The sequence below is a fragment of the Quercus robur genome, chromosome 8 (assembly GCF_932294415.1).
Source record: "Quercus robur chromosome 8, dhQueRobu3.1, whole genome shotgun sequence".
NCBI lineage: Eukaryota > Viridiplantae > Streptophyta > Magnoliopsida > Fagales > Fagaceae > Quercus > Quercus robur.
In genome coordinates this window covers 50,433,518-50,456,969 of record NC_065541.1, presented here as the reverse complement: position 1 = coordinate 50,456,969, position 23,452 = coordinate 50,433,518, and the positions used below count along the sequence as shown (strand labels likewise).

At 36.5% G+C, this 23,452-nt stretch overlaps 1 protein-coding gene across 1 annotated transcript; it reads left to right on the top strand.

Moving 5' to 3' along the window:
* The first annotated feature begins 2,960 nt into the window (after positions 1 to 2,960).
* Positions 2,961 to 19,270, top strand: LOC126696869 (caffeic acid 3-O-methyltransferase-like). The gene is made up of 4 exons (XM_050393597.1): positions 2,961 to 3,464; positions 17,436 to 17,746; positions 17,943 to 18,007; positions 18,859 to 19,270. The coding sequence occupies exons 1-4, from the start codon at positions 3,034 to 3,036 to the stop codon at positions 19,153 to 19,155; spliced, it is 1,104 nt and encodes a 367-aa protein (XP_050249554.1). The 5' UTR covers positions 2,961 to 3,033; the 3' UTR covers positions 19,156 to 19,270.
* Positions 19,271 to 23,452: the final 4,182 nt, after the last annotated feature.

Below are 23,452 nucleotides of genomic sequence, written 5' to 3'. Positions count from 1 at the left end.
AAAATTAAAAATTAAATGATACACGTGGCGCAAAATTGAGAATTCAATTAAAATCTAATTGGATTCTCAATTTTGCACTACGTGTCCCACTTAATTTTTAATTTTGTACAAAATAAATTATTGAGTATAAAAAATAAAAATCAAAGAATCCAAATCCAATTAGATTCTAAGAGTGCGTTTGGATTCGGCTGAAAGTTCCCTGCGTTTGCGTTTTGTCTGTTTTTTTTTTTTTTTTTTTTTCACGCGTTTTGGAGCGTTTTGGGTGTTGCGGCTACTGTTCATGCACTGTTCAATGAACAGTAGCCGCAAACTTTGACTTTTCAAATTTTTTTGGACCAATCACAGCACATCGTGTACTATTCACGGACCCACAAATTTCACTTTTCAGCAACTTTTTCATTAAAAATGGGTCCCACGATACTATTCACACATTTAAAAATTATTTCGCTACAGTGTTTTTCAGTTTTCAGTTTCAGTTTTCAGTTTTCAGCTGTATCCAAACGGACCCTAAATTGGATTTCAATTGGAGTCCAATTTTCTGTCACATGTCCATCTAAGTTTTTAATTTGTGGCAAGTGAATTATTGGATGCAAAAACCCAAGAGTCTAAAACTAATTAAACTCTAAATCATATATATATATATATATATATATATATATATATATATATATAATGAGAAACCATTACATATTTTAGAAATGTATGATTTTAAAAAAAGTGTAAACTAATACCATGTATAATTTAAACATCTTCTAAAAAAAATGTATAATTTGAACCATATAATTGTGATTGTTTTTAATTGTACCTGTGCATATGCAGGGGATTACACACTAGTTTATTAAAGATAAAGGTGAACATAAATTGAAATAATTGAACTTGACTAAACGCAACCTAAATTGAAATTGAAATAGTTTATCCCGAACGCAATCTAAATTGAAATAATTGAACTTGACTAAAATGAAATCGTACCATATTTAAAAGTCTTAAAAGTGATTTTTGGCCAAAATTTTGGTAGCTTGGCTTTAAGGGTGTGTTTGTTTGGAGGTGAAATAAGGAGGATGGAAAACTTTGGAGAGAAAATAGGAAGGAAAATTTTTTTAGAATGTGTTTGGTTAGGTGGTGGAGCCCAGGTGTTTTCTCTCCTGGCCCATCAAAAAATTTTCTCTCCAAAATGGAGAGAAAACTGTGAGGAAGAAACTTATGAAATGAACTTCCAAAAATACCTATAAAATTCAACTTCAAGTCTCCAATGTGTTGGCTTTTTATTTTTTCCTTTCATTTTTTCTTCCTTTCTTACTGACGTGTTGACTTCTTTTTCCTTGATTATTTTTCTTTATTATTGACGTGATGGTTTTCATTTTTTGTTATTATTTTCTTCTTTTCTTTTGTCTGAACGTAGCTTCTTTTCTTTTCTTCTTTTATTTTCTTTGACTTTTTCTGGATGTGTAGCTTTCTTCTTCTTCTTCTTCTTCTTCTCTCTTTTTTTTTTTTTTTTTTTTTTCAAAAATTTTGTTATGCTTTTTTTTTAATACTTTAATTAGTGTCTATCTATACATAATTTTTTTTTTTTTTAAAAGTATAATGTGTTACCTTTTATTTTATTTAATAGGGACATGATGGTCAATTTTTACAAACTTTATTTTCAACAAAACAAAAAAGTTTTCCATTCATCTGCTTTTCCACCCTCCCAACCAAACATAAACGAGGGAAACTAAAATCTTTTCTATCCTCCCACTTTTCCATCATCCCAACCAAATGGATCCTAAGTCTTGGAAACGAGGGGGAGAAAGAATACACACTTTCATTGACGTGTTGGAGATCAGATATATTTCCTACAAATAATATTTTATGCAACTTTAGTGTAACATCATGCTCCTCATGTTAAGCGATCACATTTTGGATGCGAAAGTTGTTACAAAAGTTAGAATTACTTTTTTTTTTTGGTAATAATAAATGGGGGTTAGCTAAACTATGCTAACCCTCGGTCAGGGCGCTCAAGTTAAGACTTGCGGGCCACCCCTTATGGATGCCCATTAACGAAAGACTACTGGCAGCGAGACTTGAACCTAGGTGGGTTAGACGAAGTGTTTGAGCCTTATCAACTAAACCATCCCTTGTTGGCAAAGTTAGAACTACTTAATTCAAGCGGATCATATGCAAAGTTGTTGCAAAAGTTAGAAGTACTTAATTCATGACAATGATTATCGAACACACCAATTATTGCATGCTTATTGTGCATACATTAATTGTCGTGCTGAATTGAAATTATATTTTTTATTTCAGTTAAGAGAATATTATATCCACAACATTTTTACAACAAATCTTATTTGACAGCCTGACCAGTTGTTCTAGGTTGTTATTGGTAGGGTAGAAAAGTAATTTTAGTGGTAGGTTCAAATTAGAACCAATAACAACTAATCACCTATGATTTATTGTAAAAATATTGTGAAAATGTTATGGATGTAACATTGTGGAATCATTTTTTTATGAGATGTGAAATCATATTTTAAAAACACATTCCGATTGTTTATGGAGTGTGTAATAAAAAGTGTGCAAAATTTAGTTTTCTTTCTATATTCTAACAATTACATTGGTAACATTTTCACAACAAATTTTAAGTGTAAGGTTATAATTAGTTCTAATATGAACTCTTCATTTATCGTGAGAATGTCCAAAGTAATATTTCTATTATTATTATTTTTCCACATATGATGTGTGATTCACATGAGCAATAAAACAGGAGAAATTATTTCATGTGAGGGGGAGGAGTACGCGTTCATGGTACTCGAGAATACCTAATAATTTTCCATAAAACAGGAGGTCTTGGTATAACAATAATTGTCCCGACCAGTACTCGAATTAGTCACCATAGGTCCACAGCTTATCGTGGAAAATAAAATATAAGTTGGTAGCTAGTTGTTGTCTACTAGTACCTTGTCTACTGGTAGCACTATAATTCAGTCTCTATAAATCCACTAAGCAAAACTTCCAGTTTGTGAACACAAAAGAGGTTTCAACTTAAAACTTTCTGCAATGGCCTCTCCCATACAATCCCACCAAAGCATTCTTGATGGAAATTTAAAACAAGAAGAAGAAGAGAGCTTCCCCTATGCTATGCAGCTAGTGAACTCTTGTGCACTTTCCATGGCACTGCAATCAACCATTGAGCTAGGCGTTTTTGACATCCTAGCCAAAGCGGGTCCAGGAGCCAAGCTCTCTCCCTCACAGATTGTAGCTCAGATGCCCACCAAGAACCCTGAGGCAACCGTGATGCTGGACCGCATTCTCAGAATGCTCGCCAGTCATTCTGTGCTTGGTTGCTCTGTGGTTGCTGATGAATTTGGTTCTTACCAGAGACTCTACAGTCTTTCTCCTGTGTCTAAGCACTTTGTGCGTAATGAAGATGGTGTGTCATTGGGCCCATTAATGGCCCTGCATCAAGATAAGGTCTTCTTGGGTAGCTGGTACGTTGTCGTCTTTTTTTACTTTTTTATTTACCTTGCTATTATTGCTCAGTTTTTTTTTTTTTTTTTTTTTTTTTTTTTGAGAAGGCATTATTGCTCAGTTGATTATGATTATCAAAGTTATTGAAAAAATTGGACCCTCATGATTGAACTTTTGACGTTTTTATTTTTGGGGCCCATTAGGAATAGTGGAATACAACTACACAAGTACTTTATACCATGTTCCACCAACGTTGGAGCAATTACATTAGTAATGGCAAAAATGTGCAAAATACAAAAATGCTTAATTTTATACATTTTAATTTAAAAAACACCCATATCAATACTTATAAAAATGTGTAAATATACACAACTGCTTTGCAAATGAACAGTAACCGTGTATATATGCATGGTTACTGTTCATGTGCAAATGATTTTTTTTTTCTCTCTTTCTCTCTCCTCTATCAAACTACTTCTCTTCCTCTACATCTACAACAACCAGCAGTTTTCCCAACGTCTAGAACAACCCAGCACGGCAGCAAAAGAAGAAGAAGAAATTAACCACCCAACCACCAAACACCGCAACTTAGCACAAAAAATTAACCCAAAATCAATGGAAAAGCAATTAGAAAACGCAACTAAAAATCAAGCCAAACCCACTAGAAAACCCAACTCAAAATCAATCAAAAATCACTGGGAGACCCAACCCAAAAATAGTTCAAACCCACTAGAAAACCCAGCCCAAACCATACTTAACGGAAAACTCACATGAAAAACCCAACGGACCTGGATTTGCCGCCTGACCTGCTGCCACTACTGCTGCCCAATCTGCAGCCATCGGGTCTTCCATTGTTGCCACTAGATCTTCCATTGCTATCGTCGGTTGGGGGTGGGAGGTGAAGGGTCGTTGGTTGGGGGTGGGAGGCGAAGGGTCAGCGGTCGAGGAGAGAGGGAAGGGCGATGGAGAGAGAGAGGCCGAATTGGCAGAGGGTTGAGGAGGCGGCGGCGAGCTAGATCGGCGGTGATAGTGGGTTGGGTGAGGCGGTTGTGAGGGAGAGAGTGAGGGAAAGAGAGAATCGGGTGAGAGAGCTGAAAAAAAGAGTGGGATGTGAAAATAATAATAATAATAATAATAGATAGGTATTAATAAATAATATTATTTAAGTAGAATAGATTTGAAAAATAGAAAAACTGATGTAGGTATTTTGGAAATGTGGTAGTGTAAAATAGAAAAAGTAGGTTTTTAGTATAAAATAGATGGAAAAATTTGGCCGGACTTATGTGAATGCTCTTATATGTAGGGGGGGGCCATGCCCTCAAAAATCCCAACTTTTCACCTGAAAACAAAAGAGGTAATCTTGTAAATAAGAAAGTGTGTGATGGCATTTATAAGACAGACAACTCTTAAGAAACTTTCTTTTTGTCAAAGTCTTCCTTCCCACGTGCCACTTTATATTGCCTATGTGGTTCGACTTTAAGGGGTGAGTACATGTGTTCTCCTGCCCAAAACTCAAAACATGTGTTTGGTAAATTTTTTCAAAAGTGCGTTTTCCATCTTAAAGGATTTCCGCGTTTTGGTGCCGGCAGCTTTAAATTGCAGTTGCAAAACGCAACAAATGTGTTTTCTCAAAATAAAAATATTACCATTGGTGGGTTTCTCTTTTTCCTAAATTGCCCATAGTTTTTTCTGCTCCTCTATGCTACTATGCTATAGCATCTTGTCTTCTTCTTCTTCTTCTTCTTCTGTGCTGCTACTTCTTCTCTTCTCTATTTTTTTTTTTTTTGATTTACATCTTACATATCTAATCTCAAAAAAACTTTTTGAATTCAGTTGATAAATGGAAAATATGGAGCAGAGAGAGGGAGCGAGAGAGACCTATGTGTGTTTGGGGGGGGGGGGGGGGGGGGTTTTGTGTTGAGGAAAGTAAAAGAAAAGGAAAATAAATATGAAGATGAAACCTGTGTGTGGTTGTATGTGGAGGAAAGTAAAAGAAAAGGAAAAATAAGAAGATGAGGAAGAAGTGAATGAGTGGATGAGAAAAAAGAGAAAGAAAAAAAGAAGAAGAGTCTTTGGGTTTGGGTAAAGCAACGTTGGAAGAAAATATAGGAAGTAAGAATACAAATTATTTCAGAATTTCTTTTTCACAATTGTGATGTTGAAGAGTACGTGGTAGTGGAGAAAAAATTGTGGGTATATGTATAAGTGAAAAACAACTGCTCAAAGACGTGGGTATAGTCTGTCACGTGAAAGACGTGGTAAAGAAGTTGTGAAATAGTTTGTAATCCTAGAACAACTCATTTAAAAGATAAGTGTTAATAAAATTTTATTTTACAGAGATCAATTCTACCAAAATTATTGGGTTTCAACTTTTAAGATAATAATTTTGTATTTTTCGTGAAAAAGAGAAATGTTATTTCCATAACATTTTCACAACAAATTCTAAGTGACAGGTTGTTATTAATAAGTAAAAAAGTAATTTAAGTGATAGGTTCAAATTAGAACTAATAACAGTTTACCACATAAGATTTATTGTGAAAGTATTGTAAAAATGTTGTGGACGTAAAACTTCTTGAAAAGAGAATGCTAAAGCTAAATACTTTTATACAAAATCTTTTATTAAGAGAGTCGTTCATTATTAACATAAAGTAATTATTATTATTATTATTAAGAAGTTAATACTAAGTATGAAATAAACTTTCTTATATATACATTTTGTTATTTTTGGAAATTTATAACTCAAATTACCACTTTTGTAATTGCTAGTCAAATATTCAGTTTTTTGAAAAAAAAACTTCTTAACAACTTTTACCAAACACTCTGCTTTTCAAAAAAGCTCAATTTCATACCACACTTTTCGAAACCGCCACTTTTTCAAAAAGCACAGTATTAAAAAGTTGAACCAAACTCATCCATAGTTCTGCTATATATTGTACACTTTTTACAAATATGTACTACATTTACTATATTTTATATGTTTACAATGTAAGTTTACGTTGCAAGTACAATGCAAACCAATAAAAGTATTTTTTTTTTCTTTTTCCTTTCCCATTCTCAATCTCATACCATTCCTTCTCTTCTACAATGCATTCTATGTTACAAAATTCTTCTTCTTCTTTATCTTCTTTTGTGCTATTTAAGTATAATTTCTATTTATTTTATTATTTTCTTTTTTAGTTCAATTTCTACTGAGAGCTATGAAACTGATTTTTAATTTATTTACTATAGTTGTCTAATCTGGCTGAACTTAAATTCAATTTATTTTATGGTTCTTATAGTGATTTTAATATATTTAATTTCTATGAATATCATTTCTTGTAATTGTAAATGTAGTCTAGTTTTGTTATATATTGATATTTAATTTCTATGAATGTTGTGGACTTATGGTTTTTCATAAAAATAAGAAAAACGCAAGATAAAAAATGACATTTAGATGCTCAATCGGGTGTTTAGCTTGTTAATATATGAGTTATGACTAATACTTTAGATTTAAGATTTAAAAAAAAAAAATAGTGCATGTATGTATGTATATAATATGTCATGGTTTACGTTTTTCTTGAATCACAAATCAATAGGATAGTTTTACCTTGGCCCCCCAAACAAAAATTCCTGACTTCACCCCTAGCACCAATTACAACTTACATTGTGTTCCACGTTATGGAGTATAAGTTATTATTTTTGTTATCGTAGGTTCAATACCATGTTTTACACCTTTTTAATTTTTTTTTTCTTTAGTTAAATAATTAATGATCTAAAATAACATTAAAGGGGGCGTTTGGTTCGCTTGATGATGTTACATTATACCGTAATGTTATATTATTATAATGTTACATTAATGTAATCTCAATACAAGACATGGAAAACCACATAGTTCTCTTTGTGTTTGTTGAGGAATCCGACGTTGATAGAGTCCTCATGGGGGAGTCGTGGAGTTTTGACAAATATCTGATTTCTCTTCAAAAGATGGACAAGAACGTGCCGATTAAAGACCTTGCTTTTACCAAAACCCTCTTTTGGGTTCAGATTCATGATTTGCCACTAGGAGATATGAATCCAAGTGCTACTTGTGCAATTGGTAGCAATATCGGCGCAGTTCAAGAGGGTCTCAAGGAATGGGGTACTCAGGATGGAAGCAGTTTCATGCATATTAAGGTCTTGGTGGATACGTCGAAACCTCTATGTTGGGGGTAGTAAAATCTGCGGTGATGATGGTAACGTGGGTTGGATTAGATTCAAGTACGAATGACTGCCTAATCTTTGCTACTGGTGTGGACTCTTATCACACAGTGACAAGGATTGTGATTTATGGGTGCAAAGCAGAGGCACGCACACTGAATAAGATCAGCAATTTGGTGGTTGGTTGAGAGCACCTCCTATCACTGCAAAGATGTGAAGGAGCAACAGGTCGAGAGGAATGAAGAGGAACCAGTGGATATGTCCAAGGTGTAGGTCTGTGGAAATTCAGGGGTACCACGAGTTGATGAAGAGCAACCTTGGGTTGACAATGGTGACTTTGGCATCTCGGTTCAGGGTAGTAAGGATGTTAGGGAACCATTCTATACTAGCCCTGGGAATTTTGTGGGGTAAGATGTTTCTTCCAATGATCAATTCCAGGAAAAACTTAAGGAAATAGAAGCAAAATTGGCTAAGTTTGACTCCCCTAGGTTAGGTGTCCCTTCTTCGTTTCTCTCTAAAGAACAAAATATGTTTCCAGAGCGGGTGGATCCACATCAAGTGTAGGAAATTGAGGAAGAGAGTGAGGCTCCTAGAAGTATCACACGAGGATGGAAATTGTTGCTTAGGATTAGGGAAGCTAGTCAGGCAGAACCCTTTCTTGGTCAGCCAAAACGTAGAATGTAGGAGATTTTGGGGGATGATGATGATTTGGTTCCCTTGAAAAAACGTTATGCTAATGCTAAAAGCAATGAAACGGCATGATCAGCCCCGTCAAGAGCAATGAGTTGCCTAGCTTGGAATTGTCGTGGGCTTGGGAACCAGCGTGTAAGGATAAAGCTTGACGAGTTGATTCAAGCAAAAGTTCCCCTAATTGTGTTCTTGTCGGAGACTTGGTCAGATAAGGATCAGTTAGAAAAATTCAGTGCAACATTAAATATGCAGGCCTTTTTGTTGTTCCGAAGCATTTCAATGAGATTTTATTCACGGATGAGAAGAGAGGAGGTAGGGTTCGGCCCCATAATCTAATGCAAGCTTTCAGGGACACCTTGGATGTTTGTGGTTTAGGCTACACAAGTTCGGAATTCACTTGGTATGGTAATAGGCATGGGCACATCATTTGAGAAAGGTTGGATAGAGGGGTGGCGACTCATGATTGGTTGGAAAAATACCCAGCAGCTTCAATTCAGCACCTGCACTGTGTAGAATCGGATCATAGGCCTATTTTGTTGATTTTGGATCCAAATGGTGAATCTCTTCGACGGAAATGGAAGCCGTTCAGGTTTGAGGAGATGTGGTTGGCGGATAGAGGCTGCAGTGACACGGTTCTTAGGGCTTGGGAGTCTTGGCCTAGGGGTCATCCTGTGTTCAAGGTTTCTTCCAAACTTAAGAAGTGTAAGAAGATGCCGAGTGCTTGGAGCAAGGACCATTTTGGTAGTGTTAAGAAGTAGATTGCGCAAAAAAAAAAAAAAAAAAAAAAAAAAAAAAAGCTTCTTTGGAAAGCTTTGGAAGCTTCAGTCAAGGGTGGTGGTTCTCATGAGGAAGTGCTTCATTTGAGGCTTGAATTGATTGTATTATTGGACAAGGAGAATCGTATGTGGGCACAAAGATCCCGTATTCAATGGTTAACCAATGGGGATAGAAACACAGGTTATTTCCATGGAATTGCTACTTAAAGGAAACACAAGAACTTCATCAAGGGAATTCGTAATTCTTCTTGTGAGTGGGTAACGGATGAGAATGTTGTGTCTGATATTTTTGTTGATTTCTATTCCAAGTTGTTTACCTCTTTAAGGCCGCATGACATTGATAGAGTTTTGGAGGGGGTGCAATCGGTGGTGAACTCCTCCATGAATGCCGAGCTGACTAAGCCTTACACTAGGGAGGAAGTGGACATGGCTATCAAAAACATGGCCCCGATGACTGCCCTTGGCCCCGATGGGATGCCTCCTATCTTCTACCAGACTTTTTGGCCAGATATTGGTTTGGAGGTTTCAGATGCTGTCCTTTTGTGCCTCAATTCGGGTACTTTGTTAAATCAATTAATCACACTTTCATTACTCTCATCCCCAAGGTAAATAATCCTGAATCCGTGACAGAATTCCAACCTATTAGTCTTTGCAATGTCATATATAAAATTCTTAGCAAAGTAATAGCAAATAGGTTGAAGCCCATTCTTAATTCTATTATCTCTGAAGCCCAAAGTGCTTTCATTGTGGATCGATTGATTACAGATAATATTTTAATTGCATTTGAGTCGTTGCACCACATGAAGACCTAATGCTTAGGGAAGGAAGGGTATATGGCTTTAAAGCTCGACATGAGCAAAGCCTATGATAGGGTGGAGTGGCTTTTCTTGGAAAAAATTCTATTGAAGATGGGATTTCAGGAGTCTTGGGTGAGAATGATCATGGAATGCATCACCATGGTCTCGTACTCTATTCTGATTAATGGAGAGCTTCAGGGTCTCGAGGTCTTCGCCAAAGGGATTCTTTATCTCCTTTTGTCTTTCTTTTTTTGTGCCGAGGGGCATCATGCTTTACTATCCAAAGCAGCCAATGATGGGGAGATTCGAGGGTACTCTTTGTGTAGAGCTAGACCAAAAATTACTCACCTTTATTTTGCGGATGACTGTCTGCTATTTTGCAGGGCCAATTCTTTGGAGTGTGGCAAAATTCTTCAACTCCTTTCATGGTATGAAGTGGCTTCTAGGAAAAAAGTGAATACTGAGAAAACCATAACCTTTTTTAGTCGAAACACCTCGGAGGAGACAAAGGAGGCATTGAGAGTGATGTTGGGTGTTCCAGTCATCAAAGACTACGAGAAATATTTGGGGCATCCTTCGTTTGTAGGTTGTCAGAAAAAAGCTTACTTTAATAAAGTCAAGGAGCGCATTTGGGCTAAAATGCAAGGGTGGAAGGAAAAGTTGCTATCTCAAGTCGGAAAAGAGGTGACGATCAAAGTCGTGGTCCAATCGATCCCTACATATTCCATGAGTGTGTTTCGCTTACCTGTTGGACTTCTAAAAGATATTGAGGCAATGATCCGAAAATTTTGGTGGGGATGTGCTGAGAATTCTTGGAAAATTCATTGGGTATGATGGGAGAAGCTGTGTTCTTCCAAGTCATTAGGTGGTATGGGGTTCCGAGATCTTCGTCAATTTAATGATGCGTTGCTTGGGAAATAGGTGTGGCGTCTATTCCAAGAAAAGGAGGCTCTATTGTACAAGGTGTTTAGTGCTAAATACTTTCCTTTTGGTGACATTTTTGGGGCTGTTCTTAATCCGAGATGCTCCTTTGCTTGGAAGAGTATCATGCAGGTGAGGGAAGTGATCTCTAATGGTGCCAGGTGGAGGATCGGGGATGGAAAGGATATTTGGATTTGGCAGCATCGTTGGATTCCATCTTCAGGGGGTGGGAAGGTTTTGTCTCCTTGATTGGATCATTCTTTGGAAGTAGTTCAGGATTTTTTTATCCCAGGCACAAAAAATTGGGATTCCAAGCTTATTGATAGACATTTTCTTCAGTGGGAGGCAGATTGTATTAAAAGCATTCCTCTTAGTGCTTATATCCATTCTGACTTACTGATCTGGCCTCACACTTCCGATGGATGTTATTCGGTTCGATCGGCGTATCATCTTTTGGCAATGGCTCAGTCTCAAGACCTGCCTAGTTCTTCTAATGCTGATGTAAGCAAGAGGTTGTGGAAGGGAGTTTGGAGTATGGAGGTGCCTAACAAAGTGCGTCACTTCATTGGAGGGCTGTTGGTAAGTCTCTGCCCACAAAGAAGAACTTGTTAAAGAGGTGTGTCGTTTCAGATGGTCTTTGTGGTCTGTGCAAGGTCGGGGTGAAGGATAGCATTCATGCCTTATGGCTTTGTGATAGTGTGAAGCCGATTTGGATGTCAACACCTTCCTTTGCGTTTCTTTGTGCTCAGAAGCTGCCCACTTTTGAAGAATTGGCTTTCTACATGCTGCAGAATGCTCCTCCCAGTAAGGTTGCTCTCTTTTCCATGATAGCTTGGGCTATTTAGGAACAGCGGAATAGATTAAGGGTGCATCAGTCTGTATGGGATGTTGGGGATGTGGTGGATAGAGCTTCAACTCTCTTGCGGGAATTTCATGGCGTGCAGAAGCTGCATCCGAGGAGGAATGTGCCTAGGGAGGTTGTTAAATGGTCTCCGCCAACTGAGGGTTTGTATAAAGTTAATTTTGACGGGACTATCTTTGAAGACCAAGCTTTTGTAGGGTTAGGGGTGGTGATTAGGGACTATGCGGGTTTAATTATTGGTGCGCTTAGTAAGAGGATTAGGCTCCCAAGCTCGGTGGTGTTGGTGGAGGCTCTAGCTGCTCGTAGGGCTGTCTCATTTGCTAGGGAGATCTGTATTCTTCGGGTTGTGGTGGAGGGTGATTCTCTACAGGTTATCAAGGCCATCAACACTTCTAAATCCTCTAAGGCTCCCTATGGGCATATTATTGATGAGATTAAATTGTTGTCTCCTTCTATGTCTTGCTATAATTTTATTCATGTTATGCGCGGGGGTAATAAGTTAGCTCATACCCTCGAGGGATTCTAGCATTTTACCCTTATTTAAAAAAAAAATTAGTAATATGCCCCTGTTTTGAAACTATATAGGTAAATGCCCCTATTTCGATACTCGATTACTTTAAAATCGAGTTTCAATGAAATATGATTTGTACAAAATCGAGTATCAAAATCGAGTTATGCCCGATCAAACTAAAAAAAAAAAAAAAAATTGTATGGAACTGGAGTTCATGGAACTCGAGTTCCCATACCCTCGCGTCGAGCAGTTTTATTTGCATATAGTGATGTGTGGTTGTAAGACCTACCATGTGATTTGGATGATGTTTTTTAGTTTGATTTACCTTAATAAAATTTCCTTACCGGTTTCTCAAAAAAAGAAAAAAATGGTGGTGAGATTAAAATGATTTAATATATTTTGTAATCTTAGATTATGGTAATGTTAGAAAAAATAAAATGAATCAAACATTTTAATATCACACCACTGTAATGTGCATTGCATCAAGTATACATCACAGTGAACCAAACGCCAATAAATCTCATCATTTATGCGTTTCGGTAAGCAATGTAGATGTCATGACTCATGAAAACTTTGGCACTGGAAGCTCCTTTAGATGGGTCACTACTCTGTAGAAGAGCTAACTACTAGGCATGCCCGCTGTCTCTCTCAAACATATTCACTCATATATAATACTCCCATAGTCCCACATCATGCATTAAGGCTTTGTTAACAAGTGTCATGAAGGCACAAATACTTAAACTGTGCTTACTCTACTAAATAGTTAAAAAATAGCGCGCGCACACAAAAGCATCTTTTATCATAAAACATCTTTAAAATAAAATTTCAGCGTCTTTGTTCTTTTATACAACCTTTAAAAAAAAAAAAAAAAAAAAGAAGTCTAAAGAAAATTAAGGGCAAACAGAAAAAATAAGAGACTAAGGGTTTTCTCAATTAAGATTACTCTTTCATTTCTAATCTAATTTAGTATTTTGCTTTTATATGTGTATGTGCGCATATATATATTCTTGAAAATGTTGATGGGGAAGTACATCTAAAGTACCCATATGTTTTTATTATTATTATTATTATTTATATTTATAATCATTTGTTTTGAATTAGGCCAAATGGTTGATGAGGATTAAAAAATCAACAACCTATCAACTTTTTTTTTTTTTTTTTTTTTGAGAAGGAAACTGAATTTCATTAAAAGAAAAACTCAGCCATAATTGGCTAAAAGAACAGATACAATGGGTGGGGGAACTTCCTCCCTCCAAACAACTAAACCGCTAACATGTTTCGCATGTCTAGCAAGGCTGTGAGCAACAGAGTTCCCTTTTCGCTTAACATAAGAAAAATTACAATTAAGAAAAGAGTCTGCATGAAATTTTATTTCCTCAATAAGGTTACCAAAAGTAGCAAAGGACTGCTCTGCGTCTTGAAGGGCACGGTTAATGATCTCCGAATCACCTTCTAGAGTAATGGAGCTAAGATTCAGCTCCTTTGCAAGGAGAATGGCCAGTCGAGCTGCTGCTGCTTCCACTTTTGCCACTGTCGAGGAAGGGTAACCCTTTCAACATTGGATGCCACCACTCGGCTTGCACTGTTCTTGATAACAACACCTAGTCCGGCCTCACTAGTTTCATGAAAAACTGCTCCATTGTAGTTTACTTTCAATGTGGTACCAGAGGGAGGGGTCCACCGAGTATTTGAGTGAGGAGTAGTCTGTGGTGGGGCTAATTTCACTGGCTGGGCTCAGTAATAGTCCTACAATTGCTGTTGAACTCGAGCTAAGGTCTACCTGAGTGGAAGAACAGCCTTACCAACTCTAACTTGATTCCGTCTATGCCACAAGAACCACACCACCATGGAAAACACTTCTAGGTCCAACGTGAAGTATGAGTTGCTGGAAATTTAAGAAAGTCCTTGTGTTCCTGAAACTCCAAACTCGATCAGACATCCACACCTCATCAAGGCAAGAACACTACCACAGAGCATGTAAAACATTCTCGGGTTGCATTTTGCACTGATCACAAGTCCCCTCTGTCAATACCTTCCTTTGAACTAAGTTGGTCTTGACTGGTATAGCATTCTTTACTGCCTTCCACAAGAAATTCCGGACCTTACTTGGGATTGACATGCTCCAAATAAATTTCCAAAGCTTCTTTGGAGGGATAGGAGTATAAGATCCACCATCCAACAAATCTTGGTCTTGGGAAAGGAAGTAATAGCTTGACTTTACTGTGTATAGATTGAGTATGAGGCCAAATCACCTTATCTTTGGCCGAGGCACTTCCAAGTGGGATGCTGCTGATCAGCTACGCCTCCTCTGGTCTAAATAAAGCCTTCAGCAAATCCACATCCCAGCTTCGTGTATGTGAATTGATCAAAGTGCTGACTTTGATTTCTGGGAAATCAATTCCCATGGGATTATTAACTTTTGGGTCAGAGGTGGATGGAAGCCAGGTAGTACCACAAATGCCAATATCCTCTCCATTACCCACTCGCCACCTTGCTCCATTCTTCAGCACTTCTCTTCCATGCAAAATACTTTGCTAAGCATAAGACCCCTTGGCAGAGTCCGAGGCTTCCAAGATTGAGCAATGCGGAAAAAAATTTGCTTAAAAAACTCGGTAAAATAGTGACCAGTCATTATGCAACAGCCGCCAAGCTTGTTTCGCCAAGAGTGCATCATTAAACAAAGCTAAATCTTTAAAGCCCATACCTCCTTCCCCCTTTGGTTTACACATGGTACTCCACTTCACCCAATGTATCTTTCTTCGATCACCCCTTTGTCCCCACCAGAATTTTCTGATAAGACTTTCAAGCTCATTGCAAATCCCTACCGGTAATTTAAAACAACTCATCGTATAGGTAGGAATGGCTTGAACGACAGCTTTAATGAGAATTCCCCCCCCAGCTTGTGAAAGCAATTTCTCCTGCCACCCTTGTAATTTCCTCCATACTCTTTCCTTTATATAGTCGAAACTTGCTCTCTTCCTTCAACCAATTAGAGATGGCAGCCCTAAATATTTCTCATAACTTCTAATTTCAAGAACATCAAGAGCCTCCTTAATATGTTGCTTCCTCTTTGAAGTGGTAGACTTGCTAAAGAAGATTGTGGTTTTAGTCTTATTTATATGTTGCCCCGAGCATTTGCTGTAAGTATCCAAGATCTCCAAAACTTTCTCACATTCCTGAGGAGTGGATCTACAAAACAACAAGCTATCATCTGCAAAGAACAAATGGGTTAGTTTGGGGTCGTTTTTGCAAAGGGAATAACCAGTTAAATCTCCTTGTCTTGTTGCTTGGGAGATAAGACCATGCAACCCTTCGGTACACAACAAAAATAAGAAAGGAGATAGAGGATCTCCTTGTTTGATTCCTCGGGAGGGTTTGATCAGGCCTTAGGTTCCCCATTCACCAAAATAGAGTAAGATACCGATGTTACTCCTACCATCATCAATTGTATCCACCTTTCTGTAAAACCCATTCTTCACACGATAGCCTCTAGAAAGGACCACTCCACTCAGTCATAAGCTTTGCTCATATCTAACTTTTCTGCCATATAGCCTTCTTTACCGGATTTATGATCCTGCATGCTATGAAGACTTTCAAAAGCAACTAAAATATTATCTGAAATAAGGCGACTCTTTGTAAAAGCACTCTGATGTTCAGTGATAAGTGTAGGTAAAATTTTCTTCAACCTATTAGCCAATACTTTAGAGAAAATTTTATATAATACGTTGCATAGGCTAATAGGCCGAAATTCTGATACCAACTCCGGATTTTGAACTTTAGGGATTAGGGAGATAAAAGTATGATTCAAGTGGGGTGGGAAGGTGGCTGTGTTGAGTAGATGTAGGACAAAGTCAGTTACCTCATTGCCAATCAAAGGCCAAAATTTCTGAAAAAAGACTGGAGGCATTCCATCCGAGCCAGGCGCCTTCAGAGGAGCCATCTGCTTTACTGCCGCATGAACTTCCCATGCTTTAAACTCCGCTGACAACTTTTCATTCATTTGGGCACTGACCAAAGTGTGAATAGAGAGCAACGCTTCTTGGGGATCAATAGGTGCTGCCGAAGTATACAGCTCAGTATAGTATTTAACAAGGATATCAGCCACCTCTTCGTTGGAAGAACTCCATTGTCCATCCGGCCTCCTCAATCTGTGAATATAGTTTTTATGGTATCGTTTTGTGGCTCTAGAGTGAAAATAGCGTGAGTTTCGATCCCCTTGAGCGGCCCAATGCGTTTTAGACCGCTGTAGCCACATCCTATTCTCCTTGTCCATCAACGTGTCTATCTCTAGCTTCAGTTGTCTAACACATTCATTACGTCCAGATTGCATGGCTTCTATCTCAGCTTTGGCTAGCATATTACGTTTCAGCTGCAACTCCTTTTTCACACTCCCAAAGTGCTCACGGCTCCACTTCAGTAATTCTACTCCACACTTTTCTATTCTGGCCATAACCCGAAAATTTGAGTGATCAAAATTCTGAGACAGCCACACTGATTCTACCGTTTCAGCACAGCCCTTATCGGAGAGCCACACCTATCAACTTATTTATAGGGTGATTTTACTTGTATTTACCCTTCCTATTTCTAGTACAACTACAAGATTAACATTTTCAATCATGAATATAATATCATTAAAACTAGGTTTTGCAACAAAAATAAATATAATTTTTTAAAACTATTGACTTTGTAAATTGAATAAAAAACTTTCTACTAGCTAGTATATATAGTGCATAATCAATTATAGATTATTTTTAGGATTTAGAACACTAAATTTCATTTTTATAAATGATTGATTTAAAATGTATAAAGAAACAAATTATGTGTGCCTTTAATTTTGTTAACATTTAATGGATACTAATTTTTCATAGCATATCTAGTATGTTTTCATTGAATTCTATTTTTTTTTTTTTTTTTTAGTTTATGCTTTGCTCATACCCCCACCTCCCCTAAAGCTAGAATCTTGGCCCTGTCCTTGCTACTCTCTTTTCCTTTCAAGTTTCTATTTAATTATCAAAAAAAAGAAAAAGAAAAAAAAAAGGACAACTTTGGCACTGCCTGGAAGTGAAATTTGTTATGAAACGCTATTAATGCATGAGTGGAAATCCTATGTAAAGAAATTTTTATTTAAAGAAAAAAACTGAAGAATTAATATAATATAATTAGACCTAAATTTATTAAGCTAATACTCCAACAAACTAATTCACATGCTACTAAAGTTTTTAATAAATGATATGTGGTATCTAACCTGAACTTGTTCATAGGCCCCAATTGAAAGACGCTATTCTTGAGGGAGGAATTCCATTCAACAGGGTCTATGGCATGAATGCCTTTGAGTATCCCTCCGTGGACCCCAGGTTCAATCAAGTTTTTAACACAGCGATGCTCAACCACACTACTATTGTTATTAAACAAACCCTTGAGTCTTACAAAGGTTTTGAGCAACTCAGACAACTGATTGATGTTGGTGGTGGGCTAGGAGTTACTCTTAACTTAATCACTTCCAGATACCCCCACATCAAAGGCATTAATTTTGACTTGCCTCATGTTATACAACATGCTCCACCTTATCCTGGTATTATTTTAATTCATAGTCTCCTTTTTCATAATGGCATTTTCTTATTTCACTAGCTTAAAATGTGATCAACATGTGGTTTTTGTGGAATAATAATGTGTATATGATAATTTTAAAAGCCTAGATAGCCTATGGTGTATAAATAGTTAAATACACAATATATGTAGATAAAGAGAGGTGTTAACTTATGTTGCAGGTGTGGAACATTTAGGAGGAAATATGTTTGAAAGCATTCCTAAAGGGGACAACATTTTTATGAAGGTTAGTTCCATATTTAATTTGTAGGCATCCTATTTCGATTGACCTATTGCCATGATATAAATCCAAACTTGTAATTCTTTTATTCCCATTGGATTGTCTCAAACTCTCAATTAGACCTTATCAAAAAGTGGAAAAAAAAAAAATTAATAGTTCCTAAGGCCTCATGAGATTCACGAGGTCCTAACTTTGAAACCTCTCTAGCAAGCCTTTCAAAGGATTTCTCCCTGTAATTATGTAGTGTGTGTGGGAAGAGGGACTATACACACTTGGTAAAACAATCAAGTGCTCAAAAAACTTTGTACACCCTCGACAATAGTAAATAAATAAATAAATTAGATCTCTTCCAATTGATATGGAAATGGAGTCAAATTACAAGAACTCGATAGCCACATCAATTGGGATAGGGATTAAGTTATGACATATAATCTCACTTTATTAGCATTATGGACAATTTTATTTATATATAAAAAAAAAAAAGTATGGACAATTTCTTTGATTTTGATTTTTTTTTACAGTAATGCACTTTAGTATTAAATGTTTCGTGCAAAAAATAAAGAATCATGCTAACAGATGCCTTTAGAGCAATGACTAACAATTCATTTTATGAATGCTTTGACACTATTTTTATGAGAAGTGGAAAAAACTGTCAAAATATTAATATATTTTTTTTCTTTTATAGGAAATAGAAAAAATTGTCAAAACATTAACTACTTGCCTTTTTTTTTTTTCTATAAAAATTTTCTTTAAATGGATTATTAATAATTCCCCTAAGAGCATCTGTTAGCATTTTTCAAAAAAATAATAAGAATTCAAAAAAAAAAAAATGATGCCATAATTGGTTAATTTTGTAGTGGATACTTCATGATTGGAATGATGAACATTGCTTGAAACTGTTGAAAAACTGCTACAACGCTATTCCACATGATGGAAAGGTAATAGTCATGGAAGCAGTTCTTCCAATTACACCAGATATTAGCAGTTCTACAAAGTTCACCTCTCAAATAGATGTGCTTATGATGACTCAAAACCCAGGAGGGAAGGAAAGGACTCGACAAGAATTTACTGCCTTGGCAACCAAAGCTGGATTTAGCGGCATCAAATATGAATGTTTTGTCTGTAATTTTTGGGTTATGGAGTTCTTTAAGTAAGATTTGCTTGTAATATTTAGGAATGCATCCTTCATTTCTCTGAACCTTAAAATAAAGATGCTCACAACAGAAAAATTTGATCCAAAATTTCTAAGTTCAAGTTGTTAGTTGTTCATGTTCAGTCGTAAAATGAAATCCTAGCATCTAGAAATGCCTAAATTTTGCACCTGCTGAAGGCATGAAAAATCAATGTTGTACTTCTGGAAACATATTTCTGTGATACAATCTACAAAAATCGTGGGACCAAAACTAACATTATCAGACCCCAAAGCCAATTTGTGAAGAGCTCAAACAGCTAGTGAGTGAGCAGCTCTTTTAGCACTTCTACTGACCCATCTAAAGGAGCAACCAGTGCCAAAGTTGTCATGACAGCTACATTCCTTACTCAAAGACGTAAATTATGAGACTTTGTTTTTATTTAGATCTTAAATTATTTAACCAAAATTATATTGTTTGACGTAATTTATAAATTTACTAATAAAAAGCAAATAGATGTGTTTAAACAATCCCATGCCAGAACATTAGGTACATGCATTTGTTGCCAAACTATGACAAGCTCACTAAACACATAGGCATTGTATCTTTCAAACATGAGACCAAAAGCTGAACATGAAATCTCATTTAACTCTAGGCTTGGGTCGTTTCTTCATATATCACTGGTAACTGATGCTGAAGTCTGCCATGAACCAAAGAGGATTTTATGGATGACGAGGGGAAGTGGAACAGGGAGTGAGAGAGTGGTGGGTTTGGGTTTAGCCACAAATTTTGGACTTTGTTATTGTGCTTTTGATTTTTTTTTTTTTTAGCCACGATTCGAAGCCCTAGACTTCGTTAAGTGTAATTGGTTTTTCCATATTTTCATAGCTAAATCATGTCATTAGGGTATGTTTGGTAACTGTTTTTTCCTCTTATTTTTTGTTTCCAATTTTTTTTTTTTCCATTTTTGAGATATAAAACATATTTGGCAACCCAAAATGGATAGAAAACAAAAACTTTTCTCAAAATTCAATTTGCGAAGGAAATTGAAAATAAGTAAAAAGACTAGCTTTTCTCAACTCCCTTCGGAAATTTGAGATTTGAAAACCCTTTTTTTTTTTTTTTTTTTTGAGTTACCAAACAAGTTTTTTCATCTAGAAAATACCAAATAGTTTTTGAAAATAGAAAATTAGAAGAAAAAAAAAAAAGTTACCAAACATACGATTTGTCTTTATACCAAAAAACTTTACCTTTTCAACTTAAAATTATGAGCCAATATGAGGTGATTTCTTTTAGTAAAATTTTTTTGAGGTGATTGATTTATAAAACATCATTCGGCACAGTAATGAATAATGCATGGTCTACAATTTCAGATATTAGTGGTGGGACATGCGAGAGCGTGGCAGATTCTATATCCCCCCCACCCAATAGAAAAAAAAAAAAAAAACAATATCCCTTACTTTGTTGTTTGTTTCTATATCCCATACCTTTTAATAGTGCCTTTGGATGTACGCTAGGGAAATGGAGATGGCCATTATTTCTAAGAGCATTCGCATCTGGAATGCTAAATGCCATATGTCGCCTTTATTTAGCATTTGTCCCTCAAAAACCTATCACATCTAGAATTGTAAAAGTGAGGAATGGTATAATTTTATCCAATACTGCTACAGTGCCATTCTACTAGTAGAATGGCACTGTAGCAACTTGTATCCAATTTTTATTATATTTTATTTGCCTTCTCGATCCCTCTGTGAAGCGCTCTCTCTACGAAGGTAAGATTGCAAAAGCCTCATTTTTCACTCTCTTTCTTTGAACAATCATGAATGCTTGCTTCCTTTTTGATTCATTTTCCTCTGAAAAAAGTTTTCTGAATTTCCTGCGATTTCGATATGATCTCTTCTTCCATGATTTGAAATTTTTTCCTGTGAATTTTTTCCATCCGGTTTTGTTTTGGATTTTCGCTTCATTTCTAGGGTTCAATTTGAAAGTTTTTTTTTTTTTTTTTTTTTTTTTTTTTTTGATCTGAAGGTTTTGTTGTGAAATTCATTTGGATTTGTTGTATTTTAGTTCTGCATCTTTGAAAACGGAATCGATTTCGCTAATGGTGCTTGATTTGGTGATCGATGGCAACGACGTGGGGTGGCCTCGATGGTAGTGGTGTGGGTTTGGGTCGGTGGGCCTCGATGTTGTCACACCGATGGTGGCAACAGTTATTTATAATCTACTCAGAAACATGAATGGTGGGTTTCGGGTGATATGGGATCGGTGGGTTTGGGGTGATTTGTGATGGTGGGTTAATCTGATGAGTTTGTGTCTAATGGGTTTGTATTTGATGGTCGGTTTGTATTTGATGGGATTTTTCATGGTGGTGGTGTGGGGATTCTTGTGGCAGAGGTGGTGGTGATGGGTGGCTGAAAGAAAGAGACAATGAGAAAGAGATAAACACTGATGGAGAAGAAGGGTGGGAGAGAGATTGGATTAGTATTATTTTATTGTGTAGATATATTATTTTAATGAGTAGAATAGAAAAATAAAAGTTGGGATGCTGAATATATTGTAAAATGGTATTGTATAATTGATAAAGTGGTCTTTTGAGATGGTAAAATAGGATAGAGTAGAATTTCTTGATGCGAATGCTCTTATTTTGATATTTAGAGAGAATCAGTTTTTTCAACTACCACTATAGCATGCAACTAGGATGCAAGGATTTCAAACACCAAGGCAGTATCTTCGTGTTGGGAGCATTTATGGTTAGATGATTATCCTATATTTCTCCCATTGTTAGTCCATAGGACTAGGTTGACAAACTATAATATAAGAGTTTGGGTAAATTCCATTAACCTCCCCTGAGGTTTGAACAAATACCACTCAGGTCCAAGATATTTTAAAATTAACCAATTAGGTCCTTAAAAGACTATTTAATCCCTAATACCCCTAATTTCGTAACCCCTTCCGTTACTCATTTTTCTTACTCGGTCTCTTCTCTCTCTAGTCTCTTCTCTCTCGTTCCTTTCCTTCAGACCACTTTTCACTTATCTTTGTCTCTAACCTTAAATCTGCTCCAATTTTACCCATACCCAATCCCAGCCAAACCCACAACAATAAAAACCCAAATCTTACAACAAAACTCAAATCCAAAAAATTCAAAAAAATCCCAGCCAAACCCACAACAAAACCCAAATCTTACAACAAAACTCAAATCCAAAAAAAAAAAAAAAACTCATGACAAACCAACCACCACATCAGATTTGGGTAGTGCTTCTTCAAAAGACAATGAAGTAGATTTGGTTGTGAGGTCTGTGGCACTAGGGCCTCTATGTCTTCCTTGTCCAGCTTTAAGGATTTGAAAGAAATTGATGTTAATGATAAGGGTTTGGATTATGGGGTGGGGTTAGTTTTCTTGCCCCTACAGCATTGCAACAAGAGGAAGGTGTGGGACCCAGTTGTGGTTGATGAAGATTCTGCTGAATTTGGTGGGTTTAAAGGGATCAAGGCTTCCAATAAGGCCAAGGCTATGCTAGGTGAGTTTTGATAATCTTTGGTTTGAGAAAGTTTGGATTTATTTTTATATTTATTTATTTATTTATTTATTATTATTATTATTATTATTTTGGTTTGTGGGTTTAATTGGGTTTGCTTGGTTTTGTGTTTTCATGGTACAAATGTGGGTTTTTGAACTAGGTGGAGTCCAATATGGCTGTGACTATGTAGTGTGGCTTTTGTGCATCGGTGTGGGTATGAACTGCAGCGATGTGGGGTGAAAGAGAGAAATAGATGAGGCAAGAGAGAGAAGAGAGATCTTAGAGAGAATGTGTGGAACAAGAGAGAAGAGATAAGACTGAATGAGGGAAAGAAAAATAGTAACGGAGGGGGTTTAAGGTGTTAGGGGTGTTAGGGATTGAGTTGTCTTTTGGGGACCTAATTGGTTAATTTTAAAATATCTTGGACCTGAGTGGTATTTGTCCAAACCTCAAGGGAGGTTAATGGAATTTACCCTAAGAGTTTTAATGTGTTACAACCAATTTAGATAGAATTTCGACATGTCTAGAATCGTGGCAGAATTTAGTTTTCAAGCCTAGCCTGCAACCCAAACTTCTAGGGTTTTGTGCTATTAAAGCCTAGGTATATAAGAAACCTTATAGGACGTGATTACAAACTTTGGAGAGATGTGCCTTTGCATCTAGAATTTGTTTGTATAGAGTTCTTTCAAAGAATCAATCAAAGATCCAAGTTCATAATTCTGAAAATCTAGTGATCAAGATTGAGTTTCTACAGTTTAATTACAACAATGTTTCTAGATATCAAATCTTCAAGTGGGTAT

Bases quoted from the DNA above. Each gene is read 5' to 3' on its own strand.
- LOC126696869 (XM_050393597.1), top strand. From the start codon at position 3,034: ATGGCCTCTCCCATACAATCCCACCAAAGCATTCTTGATGGAAATTTA. The intron at 3,465-17,435 runs GTACGTTGTCGT...ACTTGTTCATAG, and splicing joins AAGGTCTTCTTGGGTAGCTG to GCCCCAATTGAAAGACGCTA. The intron at 17,747-17,942 runs GTATTATTTTAA...CTTATGTTGCAG, and splicing joins ACATGCTCCACCTTATCCTG to GTGTGGAACATTTAGGAGGA.